This window comes from Neophocaena asiaeorientalis, unplaced genomic scaffold (assembly GCF_003031525.2).
Source record: "Neophocaena asiaeorientalis asiaeorientalis breed wild unplaced genomic scaffold, Neophocaena_asiaeorientalis_V1.1 scaffold221, whole genome shotgun sequence".
NCBI lineage: Eukaryota > Metazoa > Chordata > Mammalia > Artiodactyla > Phocoenidae > Neophocaena > Neophocaena asiaeorientalis.
The window spans coordinates 1,664,068-1,676,846 of record NW_020173766.1 but is presented as its reverse complement, the minus strand read 5'-3'; the positions used below and the strand labels follow the sequence as shown (position 1 = coordinate 1,676,846).

At 48.7% G+C, this 12,779-nt stretch overlaps 1 protein-coding gene across 10 annotated transcripts in view; it reads left to right on the top strand.

The window, feature by feature from the left end:
- The window catches only part of MAP4 (microtubule associated protein 4), a 138,831-nt gene that overhangs the window by 120,029 nt on the left and 6,023 nt on the right, over nucleotides 1-12,779 (top strand). For 6 of the 10 annotated variants that reach the window (XM_024751368.1, XM_024751367.1, XM_024751366.1 and 3 more), the window contains 7 exons: nucleotides 1,261-1,367; nucleotides 2,168-2,383; nucleotides 5,833-6,037; nucleotides 6,596-6,655; nucleotides 6,776-7,068; nucleotides 8,540-8,653; nucleotides 10,454-10,546. In XM_024751368.1, coding sequence (XP_024607136.1) covers nucleotides 1,261-1,367; nucleotides 2,168-2,383; nucleotides 5,833-6,037; nucleotides 6,596-6,655; nucleotides 6,776-7,068; nucleotides 8,540-8,653; nucleotides 10,454-10,546 — 1,088 coding nt within the window. The remainder of the gene's footprint in view (nucleotides 1-1,260; nucleotides 1,368-2,167; nucleotides 2,384-5,832; nucleotides 6,038-6,595; nucleotides 6,656-6,775; nucleotides 7,069-8,539; nucleotides 8,654-10,453; nucleotides 10,547-12,779) is intronic. The other 4 variants (XM_024751372.1, XM_024751374.1, XM_024751365.1 and 1 more) reach the window with 3 other exon arrangements.

The following is a 12,779-nucleotide window of genomic DNA, read 5'->3' as shown; positions in this document are numbered from 1 at the left end:
CAGACTTCTGGGTTCAGTCCTTTGCTTTTAGGAACAATGCTCTGGTGAAAGACCATACACATTTGCTATTTTGCAGGTATGTGAATATATCTCTAAGATAAATTTCCAGAAATTGTAATTCCGGATTAGAATTTATTTGCACTTGTAATTTTCGGAGATACTGCTAGACTGCCCTGCATCTGATTTGTACCATTTCACACACTTCCAGCAGCGTATGTCCTCACATTATCCCCAGCAGCTACTTTGAGATTTTAGGACTTTTGGACAATATGTTAGGTTAGAAATGGTATCTTTTCATATTTTCAAAAGTGATTTGTATTTCTTTTTCTGTAAACTGTGTTCATATTCTTTCGGCCATTTTTCCTGTTCATTTTCTTTTTGGCCTTTATAGGAGTTGGTTGATTTGTAGGAGTAGTTTATGTAATAAGCTCTGTGTCTTTGATGTGAGGTTCAATACTTTTTTCCTGTTTATCATTTGCCTTTTGACTTTTCGTATTGTTTTTTGGGGCACGTGGAGGCTTTTTATTTTTCTGTAGTCCACCTTACCTTTTGTGGCTTCTAGATTTTGTGCCAGTTAGAAAGGTGTTCCCCACACCCAGGTTATAAATTTCATGGTATTTTAATGCTTTCTGGTATAGCCCTATTGAAATCTGGAGTCACCTCCCCACAGTGGTGCTGCTGGGCGTAGCCTTAGGCTGTAGACTTTATTTCTGGCCCTGGATCTGATTTCATGGGTCTCCTCGGCCTTGTTGGAAATCTGGGTCACTGCTAGAACCAGATCAAGTTCATCTCACATCCTCCATAAAGTGGTGCTTTACAGGGAAAGGAAGGAAGGGGAGGACATTGGATGATCTTCTGGCTCTTATCCCATCTCTCAGCAACCTTTATTCCAAGAGATAAACTCTAGTAGAAGTGGTTTTTGTCCCCTATGTGCTCTGGGAGTTAGTGGTTGGGTGACAGAACCCCTTTGCCGGTCTCCAGGGAAGGGAAACGAAACTTCAAGGGCCATTTCCTTCCACTGAGCATTTGTGCAAATCCTAGTTAAGTTGCTTTTCCACAGGCACAGGCTGCTTGAATCTCTGGAGTCTAAAACTGTCCTTCGTCACAGTGAGGGGGACTTGGGAGTCTTGTCCACTTTCAGCAGCATAGCTCTGGATTTTCTCAGAATGAAGTGCTAGTTAGTGGTGTGTCTCTGCAAAGACTTGCATTTTCGCAATGGATGTGAAAAACATTTGCTTAGCATAACTTTTCCCCCTTTAGGAATAGCCAAACTAGAAGAAGGACGGCTTACTGGGAGTGTGACCGGAAATGACATCACCGCCCCTCCAAACAAGGAGCTCCCACCAAGCCCAGAGAAGAAAACAAAGGTAGGTGCCAGAATGGTGGGTTGTCTTCTGCTGTAATTTTTTAAAACTATCTTCTGCTTATTATTGCTTGAATCATGCAAATGAAATTTCTTTTTTCTGAGCTATTATGAGTCCTTCCTCAAGTTTGGACATGCTTAGAAAATATTTTATGTTCCCATTTTACCATGGTGGCCTAACTCAAACCTTTAAATCTTTTGCTTTTGACCGTATTATCTTGAATATCTGTTCTGTAGATGTTGTTTCTGCTTCCCTTAACAACAATAATAAAGGGAATTACAGAATTATTCAGAAATCCATTCTGAAGTCTCTGTTAATGAAAAAGGAGCACAGATTGTTAAGGTGGATCATAGCTCCAGACATTTATTGGTACTTATTGCAAAGTACAAATGCCACATTTTAGTGTGGGCTTAAAACAGGACGTTGATATTGCCTCATAGAGGTGCAGATAATAAATAGCCTAATCACCTGCTGGTGACTTTCTTCACAGAATTATTGCAGGCTTCAAAAGTTAATTGTTTAAAGTTATGACTGAATTTAAATCTTCAGGTGCCAAACTGCTGGAATTTGTGACACTGTCATTAAGAAACAATTCCCAGTTTTCTTTATCTGCATCCTGGTGTCTTTCCACTATTTACTGAGCTCAGAAGAAAGGAGTGCTAATTTTCAGTTGCATCTATCCTCATTGCTTATAATTTTACTTTGAATTGTGCAATTTATACTTTTTTTTTTAATTTGTTTTTATTCTTGTCTGTGTGTTTGATGTTGGCCTTTAAAAAAAAAAACAACAAATCAACTTAAAGCCTTTGGCCACCACTCAACCTGCAAAGACTTCAACATCGAAAGCCAAAACACAGCCCACTTCTCTCCCTAAGCAGCCAGCTCCCACCACCTTTGGTGGGTCGAATAAAAAACCCATGAGCCTTGCTTCAGGCTCAGCACCGGCTGCCCCACCCAAACGCCCAGCTGCTGCCACTGCCAGGCCTTCCACCTTACCTTCAAAAGACGGGAAGCCCAAGGTAAGTAGTCACCTGAGCACCGTGCCAGGGAAAAGTTTTCCCCTCCGAGCGTCAGGTAGTCAGACTCTGTCTGGAAGCAGGCTGGTGGACTAGGGGAAAGGAGAGGGCAAAGGGGGAAGGGTAACGCAAATCACTTTGGGAGCTCTTGATGCAGCCATGAAATTCAGTGGCCTTGTTTTCCTTTGTGCCTTTTCTGCCCTGGCTGGAGGCACTCTTGCCTCTGCTTTGGCTCCTCCTTTCTCCGAGCTCTTCCTCACTCTTCCTCACTCTTCGTCTGTTTACATACTGGTTAACCAGTTTCCCCACTCCACATGCCAATCATATACTCATTTTTGGTGTAATTCCGCCATCAAATTCCCAGTCAAATTCAATTCTTTGTCTTTCTTCTTAATCATCCCGCAGAAGTGAATTTCCTCCATTAGTTGATTAGTGATTAGCTCTTCCAGCTTATCTTCCAGCAGATTCCAGCATCAGGTGGTAACTTAACTTTGCTTTTGGCATTAGGCTACCTCTCACTGGGCTCCCTCTGCAGTTTTTCAGTTTTCCGGGTCACCCACACATTATTGCTTAGAAATGGGTCAGTTTGGAACAGCAGTAGCTTCACAGGATTGTTCTTGGAGGAGAGGGTGGGTGGAATCTGTGACTGCCTTTTCTAATATCTTCTTTTCTTTGAAAAGGGCCTTTAGGTCAGCCTGATATTACATTTTTTTTTTTTTTTTTTGCGGTACGCGGGCCTCTCACCGCTGCGGCCTCTCCCGCTGCGAAGCACAGGCTCCGGACGCACAGGCTCAGCAGCCATGGCTCATGGGCCCAGCCGTGCCACGGCATGTGGGATCCTCCTCGACCGGGGCACGAACTCGTGTCCCCTGCATCGGCAGGCGGACCCTCAACCACTGCGCCACCAGGTCTCACCGCTGCGGCCTCTCCCGCTGCGAAGCACAGGCTCCGGACGCACAGGCTCAGCAGCCATGGCTCATGGGCCCAGCCGTGCCACGGCATGTGGGATCCTCCTCGACCGGGGCACGAACTCGTGTCCCCTGCATCGGCAGGCGGACCCTCAACCACTGCGCCACCAGGGAAGCCCCGATATTACTCTTTAAAATCATGATGAGGAATAGTTTACCATGTTAAAATGTCAGTGTTTTTATTTAATCTTGTAAAGAAAACTTGTGGAACCTAGGAATTGTCGGCTAGGTTGACAACCCTGGCCAAGAAACTGAGAAATCCTAGTATAGACTAGGAATTATAAAATCTCGTAAAGCTTTCTGATCCTCATTTACCCAGTTGACACTGCTTTTCTTGATGTTTAGAAAACAATTTATTTGAATAAGAGGGCAGAGGGAAGGTGGCTGGAGCCGTGGCAGCAGCTCCTCCCTGACACTTTCTTAGCAGCAAATCCTGGGGGAGACAGAGGAGACCATGGGAAGGAGCGGGTACTGTCTAGTGAAGTTCACTCTGTAATAATAACAAAAATGAAGCATACTGTAGTGGTTTCTTTATAGACATTAACTCTTTTAATTCTCTCTCTCAACAACCCATAATGTGGATTTTAGTATCCTCATTTCAGAGCTCAGTTAAGCAACCTTTCTGTAGTCCAGTGCTACTAAGCGGCAGAGCCCATATTTGAACTTGGGTCTAACTCCAACACTGGTGCTCAGGGCCTCTATCAACACTCTTGTTTCCTGTCTTTTTGCCATGCAGCTTTTAGACAGCATTTTGAGATGCTGCTGACCTGAAGAGGTGATGTGCCTCATAATGATTACTGTTGTTTATCTTTTAGATAAGAAACAGATGGAAACATTTTGAGAGATGGATAAAAACTAAAGCCTACTGAAATTTGTTTTTTCCTTATTTGGTAGAAAGATTTATAGGAGCAAACAAAGGGGAAAAAAACTATTCAGAAAAAATAAGATCTGTGATTCTGGCAGAGGAGAAAATATAGTTGAGAAAACAGGAGAGTGACTCCAACTCTGAGAGCAGGCTGGTTCTGCAGCCTGCTGAGGCCAAAAGCCTGACGTCTAAAGAACATCACATCCTTTAGAGATTTCTATCTCAAGCAACTTTTTTCTAACTTATTTTATTATTATTACTCTTACTAGCAAAATATAAGACCCCACCCGATTATTCTGACTCATAGTATTGAAATTTTGAAGGAGACCCCAGAGAGCATCTGGTTTAGTCTTTACATTTTAGAGTAAACAGAGCAGGAGTCCCTCTGCACGGAATCCCACGACACGCTCGAGACAGAGCTGGTAGCTGGACCACTTCCCCTGATTCCAACCTTAGGGTTCTTTAACACCATGCTTGGGCCCTTCGTTTGTAGGAATGGTCGTTACCCTGCATTTGCAGGGTTAGATTTTATTTAAATGGCTGCCAGCCCTTAATTTCTGAGAACCTCCTTAGCTGATTTTCCAGTTAAGCAATATCCTGCTTGTCTCCACCAACATACTACCCTCTGTGTGGCCATTTCTCTTGGAGTATAAGAGCTGGTTCCCCTTTGTCTGTGGTTTGGCTTACTCTCTTGAGTAACATGGTATATTTGCTTATCAAAACAGTCTGTTCATTGCCTATTCCTGTAGAAACCAGGCTGTATTGATTCCTTCCCTTCCTTGATAGTGACTGCATGCCCAGCCTCCATGGAAGAGGAGCTAGAGTGACCCAGATGGCCTGTGTTTGCACTTGAGAGGCTTTTCCCTTTTGCTTTCAGTCAGAACTGTGGCATCGGCCTCCTCATTCCCTCTGTTGGTCAGGCCTGCACCCTCCACTGCCCCTTCTCACTGTCCCTGTGCTCTTACAGAATCCTCATCCTCCCATCCCTAACATCACTTATTATCAAAGCTGGTCCGTAACGATCCTTTGTTCCAGCCTCCTTTGTCCAGATGAGGAAATAAAGCCCAGAGAGGCTCAGTGATTTGCCCAAGATCACACTGTGAGTTGCGGTCCTGCCTGGGGCTGGAGCTTAGACCTGACTGATTTGGTCAATGCAGTTTCCAGCTGCAGCTCCATCCTGTTCAGAATTCACTGGGTGCATCTTAGCCAAAAGAATGGCTGAATTTGACTGAACATTTAAAATTTTTTGTTTTATGTATTTGTTTGATCTCTGGTCACATATTAATACCTTAAATACATAAGTATTTAATGCAGTGGATCCTGAGGCAAATGTACTTTGTGGTGTGGTATATTTTCAGAGCTGTTCACTCTCACTGGTTCAGGTTGGATTCAGGTGGTTTGACTCCCTGTTTCCTGATTCCCGATCACACGGCACCCTACATAGCCATTTCTCACGTTGTGTGGAGGACTTTGATCATATAGCCACATATATTTCCTATCAGTGGTGCCAAACCCACAGTACCCCTGATTTCTGGCATAAGCTTATATGGAACCATCCTTTGGCGTGACTTCCTCGGCCTATTGCTGACCTGCAGCTCTTATTCCCACTTTCCTATTAGCAGCCTGTTGCAGAGGCAAAGATTCCTGAGAAGCGGGCCTCACCATCCAAGCCAGCCTCGCCATCCAAGCTGGTCTCTGCCCTGGCCGGTAGGCCTGGCTCCAAGAGCACCCAGACTGTTCCAAAAGCCACAGCAGCTGCCACTCTTGCCTCAGCTGGGCCAAGCAGTAGGAGCCCCTCTACACCCCTGCCCAAGAGGCCTGCTGGTGAGTACTGCGCTTCCCTCCCATGGGAACCAGTGGGGAGGAGGGTGGGGCCTTGGCTTTTTGCTCCAGCCATAGCGCCAACCGGCATCACAGACATCTGTGCAGACCTGCTTGTGCACCAGTCCTTAATGAGGTCTGTTGAAAAGTGATAGCCTTGATCTCCATGTGAGGTTAGTAAGTATGTGTATCCAGAAAAATCCTGAGTGAAGGGGATTCTCATGAATTCCAAGGTAGAATTTACTATTCCTTTCTTAGTAACTCCACAGCACGTGGACTTTCATGATAAGAAATAGGCCATTCAGAGAAAGTCCAGGTAGAAGGGAAGGCATCGTCAAGACTGTAGAAAAGAGTAAGACACAGTGCTTGGCCTTGGACGCTCCATCAGGGCGTGGTCTTTACTCGGCTGTCTGATTTACTAGTTTGTTCTCAGATACTAGCACAGCCCCTGGCTCAAACAGTTCAGTAATTGTTGAATGAATGCATGAATCTCAGTTTTGGATGAGCCATTCAGTAGGTTATTTTGTTAATCGTGATGTTAAAAAGTATACGTTTGTGCAGCGGTCAAGACTGAGGGGAAACCTGCAGACATCAAGAAGATGGCTACGAAGTCTGCACCAGGTAAGACCCCATCCCCCGCTTCGTGGATCCCAGATTTAAACCCCCACCTCTTCCACGGCTTTAAGGCTCCCTTTGCTCTCTTCCCTGCATACCTGTTATCTCTCACTCCCACCTTTGCAGCTGACGTGAGTCGCCCAAAGAGCACCTCCACCAGTTCCGTGAAGAAAAGTGCCACGGTCCCTGGGGCGGCACCCCCAGCAGGGGTGACTCCCAGCCGCGTCAAGCCCACAGCCACCCCTCCCCGGCCCTCTGGGACTCCTTCCGTGGACAAGAAGCCCACGGCAGCCAAGCCCAGCTCCTCTGCCCCAAGGCTGGGCCGCGTGGCTACCAATGCTTCTGCCCCTGATCTGAAGAATGTCCGTTCCAAGGTTGGCTCCACGGAAAACATCAAGCACCAGCCTGGAGGAGGCCGGGTGAGTCCAGGGAGCTTGGGGTCCTTGGCAGGCTGGCCCTTGCTTCTTCCTCTGCCACATCTAAGCACCGTTCCCAGGCATGTCCTTGCATCAGCCCAAGGGGCCCACCATGCAGGGAGCAGTCAGGACGTTGGATTCAGCGTCAGGGAATTTCCTCCTGGGCTCCACCTCCCAGCAGCAGCAAGCAGGTGGCTCTGAGCTTTCTCTTCTCCTCTCCTGTTCTGCATTTTGGGGTTTAGGCTTACATTTTTGGAGGAAAAAGTGTTCTGCTTTACAAAACAAACAGAGGAGGCCTCTGAGCCTTGAACAGGTGAGAGACACTGGGCAGAAACCTGGTTTGTTCTGTTTCTTACGCCTGCACTGTGAACAGCAGGATAGGCAGAAAGAAGATGGACCACCTCTTTGTTCCCTATGCTGTGTCTTGGGTGGAGAGTCTGTCTGAACGAGGACTAGTGTCCTCTTGTGGCCAGGGTGACTTGCTGCGAGCCCCTGGCTTTCCTAAACAAAGGACCGTGATAGAGTGTTGAGATGGAGAAGCATGACTGGACACAGAGCTTCACTTTAAGGACTTTCTGGGTGCATCCACCCCAGAATTATTTGTTAACTATTAGCAGCCACGGGGATTTTATGTGTGAAAAGGTGGTGGCAAAAGTCCAAGTTCAAAGTCCCAGGAGCAGCAACCTTCTCACCTCCTGCCTCATTCTCTAGCACTTAAACCACCACCAACGGCGTGCGCCTCCCTCCGCCCACCCGCCACTCAGGATAGGATACTTAAATTGCTTCAATCCAGAGCTGCTAAAAAATTGAAGAGCGTCCAAAATGAAGCAGAATCCTTGTGCTGTTGGAAGACACTGATGGAAAACTGGGATAAGGGCCCAAGAGTTGCTTTTGACAAGAGATTATGGCTCTAACGTACCCAGCCAGGCATCTGGGGCTGTGGTGGTGATGGCCTGTCTGTTCCCCACCCTGGCCCATGCTCTTCTTATGTTTTCATGGTGCAAAAGTTGCAGGAGGTCTTGGTGGAGAGTTCAGTAACTCAGTCTGGTGATGAAAGTATTTTCTGTTCCAACGTACCTGAGGGTGTGGCACTTCCCATCATCAGTAATGGCTCCCTGTGACCATGGCAGCTTGCTTGGGGCATATCAGAACATAGGGCAGGGGGGTGGGACATTGTGATTTGAAAACCCCAGTACACACTCAGAAGAGAATCACTCATTTAGCCTCCTTCTTGCCTCTTCTCCACGAATGGTGTCTTGATCTCTTCCTCATGTCTCAAGTCTGGTCTGTAGCCCCTCTCCTTCCAGCTTGGTCTGCCCTGGCAAATCGGTGGTTTTTTCCTAGGAGCAAGGGTGACCTGCTTCTGCATGGTGGCCTGGCCTGGATGCGAGTCCCCTTCAGCCTTCTTCCCTTCTTTGTATCTGGGCTCTTGTCCTCTTGGTTTGAAATTTGCCCTCCCTTTATCTCCATCCAGGCCAAAGTAGAGAAAAAAACAGAGGCAGCTGCTCCAGCTCGAAAGCCTGAACCTAACGCAGTCACTAAAGCAGCCGGCCCAATTGGCAGTGCACAGAAACCGCCTGCTGGGAAAGTGAGTTTTATTTAGACTTTTACCTCTTGAAGGTAAAAAGATGGTCAACTGTTTCTTCCAGCCTCAGTCACTTTCCCTTCTATTGCACTTTTTTCTTATCCTTAACTAGTTTCTACTTCTCCCTGTGTTCCTTCCTCTGTGTTTGATGACTCAGGCATCAGAAAGTATTCTCTATTAACCTGAAAGTTAACAGAGCTAGGAGCCCACTAGCCCTTTAGGGAATATTTATTTAGCTGGATAAAATGGATCCAAACGCTTTCAGTCCCTTCCTTCACTCTGACCTTGATCTGAAACACACCCATTATGTACACAAACACAGAGTACCCAGCTTCTTCCTCAGTAAGACATGGCACTGCTAACCTTCCAGCAACAGGAGCCCTGGAGCCCCTGTGCTTCAAGTTCAGCTGAAGGCCCCTCCCAGCACCTCTGGGTGTGGAGATAGCTTCATTTGTCCTGGTTCTCCAAGGACCTCTGTACTGAGAGTTAGGATGCTGATTCCCAGCGAAAACCCACTCAGCATAGGGATTGCACCGTCACCTGGATGCAGCGGGGAAATGCTAGGTTCTTTCCCCTTGTCTCCACACCCTGGAGCCAGGGCCCTCCTCTTGCCCCGGGAACCTTCTGCCCTTATCTGTGGCAGGTAGGTGGCCAGCGCAAGGACTTTGTATGGTTGGCAGGTGGGGAAGGCTGCGCCATGGTTCCTGGGAGCTTCTAGAGGTCCTGTAGGTCTCTGGTTCATTAGGAAAGTGGTTTGCTCACCAGTTGTTCATCATTGATGTATGTAAAGAAGGCAAGGAACAGTTGGAGTTTCTCAGGGTAGATTCTACTCTGGGGAGAACCCTTCAGTTTGGGGGCTACTACATCATTTGTGAAGTGCTCTAAGGAAAGGAAGGAAGGATGCTGGCAACTATTCCTTCTTGAGAAGGCTCAAAAAGAATTATTTGTCCCAGATCTTGGATCCTGAGCCTTTGTGTTGCTCCATTCCAGGGGGAGCCGTTTATATACAACACATTGTGCAGGTGCCCCCCCAGATTGTGCCTCACTGCAGCCCTGCCCAGAGCCCAGTCTCTTTACACATGAAACAGGGCACAGGATTGGACATCTGGAGGATTGTGGAAGGGGTTTTACCCTGGAATCAAAAAGAAGACTAGACTTAAACCTCAGTTGCACTGTGCTTTCTTGAGTCCTGAGACAAGTGGGCTCTGCATGGAAGTGTGGCTTCGGCCTGTGCCCCCTGGTGCCCAGGGTTCTGCATAGCAGGTCCAGCAGCCTCGGGTCCCTTCCTTCCCATCAGCATCAGATCTGGGCTGTGAGCCAGCGGCCCCGGGCTTCTCCACACAGCCTTTGCTTCCTAGAGCAGGTCTGGCTGCAGCGATTCCAGGCCCCAGATTTAAGGGAAGTGCCGTCCTTGGGTGAGGACGGGTCCGGATGAGCAGGACCCTTGCAGAGAGGAGCGTCGGGGAGAGAGCAGGCCAGGGGTGGCCCGTGGCTGAGTGGGCATTGGGGCCACTGCTGTCTGCACCCTGTGAACTGCAGCCGGCCCCCAGGAGCAGTGAGGATGCCCATGTAGCACTCTGGCGACATCTTCTGTCCTTGTGTTGTTTGTTCGTGTTTTCACTCCCTTCCTGCTCCTTCCAGTTCCTTGGCCTGTGCTTTTCCACAGCAGTTCTGCTGAAGGTGGGGTTTTAACAGCACTCCCTGCTGCTCATCGTGGTCACGTGTGGACTCACTGCCTGCCCCGTGTCGGTTCTAACCAGCCCTCTCCCTTTGTGTTGTTTTTTCTGTTCTCTAACACTCCAGGTCCAGATAGTCTCCAAAAAAGTGAGCTACAGCCATATTCAGTCCAAGTGTGGTTCCAAGGACAATATTAAGCATGTCCCTGGAGGTGGTAATGTAAGTATGCGCTCGGGGCCGCTGGTGTCTGAGGCACCCTGGAAAGAGGGCCGCCCCGCCCTGGCGGGCGAGCGGAGTCGGGGGGACCCCGATGCTCAAATGTGTTCAGACTGAGTGTTTCTGGTGAGCCCTAAATGACAGCTGGGTGACACCCACTTGACATCTTTTGCCCCTGTGGGTGGGAGGCCTTAGGGGTTCAGAGACCTGTTCTGAGCGATGCGGTCTGTCTCGAGTCCGCTCTTGGGGGTGCAGTGGTCCTGACCTGGAGACAGATGTCCGGACTTCTCCAGAGCCCATCCTCAAGTCCTTGCTGTTGTAGAGCAGGGAGTTTGTGTTCCACGTGCTCCCACCCCTCCCTGTGCCCTCCCTGCATCTCTGTGACTCTGCTCTTTCTCCTCTTCTCTCCCTGCTTCCCCCTCTTTTCTTTCTGCTCTCTTTCCCCCACTGTTTACCTTTTCCAACCCCTTCCTCCTATTTCCTTTTCTTTTTGGCTCTTTCCCTCTCCCATCCAGACATCCTGTTTATCATGCTGCTACTCTGTACCACCCTTAAGATCTGTGTTAGGGACACAGGTGACTGGGGCTCATAGGGAGGTCCTGGTCTAGGGAGAGATGGGGTAGATCACCATCGTCATCTGGTATGTGGAGAGCACACTTGCATTTTCCACGTCCCTGTGACAGAGCCCTGCCCTCACCGCCTCTCCCCTCGCTTCTCTCCCACCCCAAGAGGGAGAGAGCTGCCCTGTCCTGGTCTCCCTTGGGTTCATTCAGTTCCTTCTCCTCTCTTTCCTGACCTGGATTAAGTCCTGCTCTGCTTACCCTCTTCATTTTTAGGCTCTGTCCCCCTGCCCCCTCAGTGGTCATGTCGTCCTGCCCATGGCTTACAGAGGGCCCAACCCTGCAGTTCTGCTGTGAGGGTGCAAACATAGAACACCTCTTTCTTCCCCCCGCACCACTCCCCTACTGCACATCCTTCCTGGTCATCTCCCCACCACTGGCTCTTCCTGGCGTGGGCAGAAACTGCATCCTTGGCACTCGGGTGGCTGGTTCTAGGCCAACTTGGAAGTTGGCCAGAGATCAGCCATCCCAGTGTGGGAAGGCAGAGGTGGGGGAAGCTTTTAAAGGCAGTGTGTGGTTAAGGTGAGAAAGATCCAACCCATGAAGGGCGCAGGTAGGCACTGGCCCTAGCTTTTCCTCTCAGGCTTTGGCCTAGATGCAAACAGAAGGTGAACAGGGATTCTGAGGGAATTGGGTTGCGTGCATGTGTGTGTGTGTGTGGGGGGGTGTGACACAGAAATGCATTTATATATGTTGTGTGGTGTATGTCAGAGCTCTGAAAATAGTCCTCGTTTATCTGTCACCTAGTATGGTCTTCCCACACTGCCTACACATGACTTCAAACAAGATTTTTTTGGTGAGGGAATGTACTTTTTAAAAGAGTTTTCATTTTAGGAGGTTTCCTTAAACAGCAGAGCATTAGGAAAATGCCTGTGACAGTGTTTCCAGTGGGAAGATGAGGGTAAACAGCCTGGACTATGGCGTTGTCCTGCCTTCCATCAGCCCCTCCATAAAGCCACCATAAATATACCTGTGTATAAGAAGGATGGCCACCAGCCGTACGCGTCTAACCCCATTCCCCCACAGGGCCCTCCTTACCCCAGAGAGAAATTCTGGGGTTACCACAGGGATTCGTGGCTTGGAACAGGATCCTGGTCAGTACTCCCCACATGTCCCCATGTACACATAAACATGCGTCTTGTTGAGAACTGAGAGGCCATCGGGTGAGAACATAGCAGCTACTTCTGTGGCTGATCCCAGTTTAAATGTTGCGGCAGTTTTAATTCCATTTCACCCTTGCAAGGAGGGGTGTGTATGTTAATGGGTTCTGAGACCTGTTGGCAGTGTCACTTCAGTAGCAGTATTGACACCTGCAGCGGCCTGCAGGCCAGGGGCAGATCACGTGAGCACACGGCTTGAGCAAGGTGCGGGAATGCCGGGTTGGTGGTGAACAGGCTGGTGCTGGCTGCCAGGCGTCACTGCGGGCGACTTTAGGGCGACTCCCTAAAGCCAAAGCCGTCAGTGGAGGCCGGTGGCTAGGGGAGCGGGTTGGGGGTATCTTTTGGAAGCGGATTGTGGCTCTTCTATGTACCAGCCTGGGAAGGCAGAGCTTGTCTCAGAGGCTTTGTTAACTTAGTGAGATGCAATTAAGCTTTTTAAAACTTTATATATATATA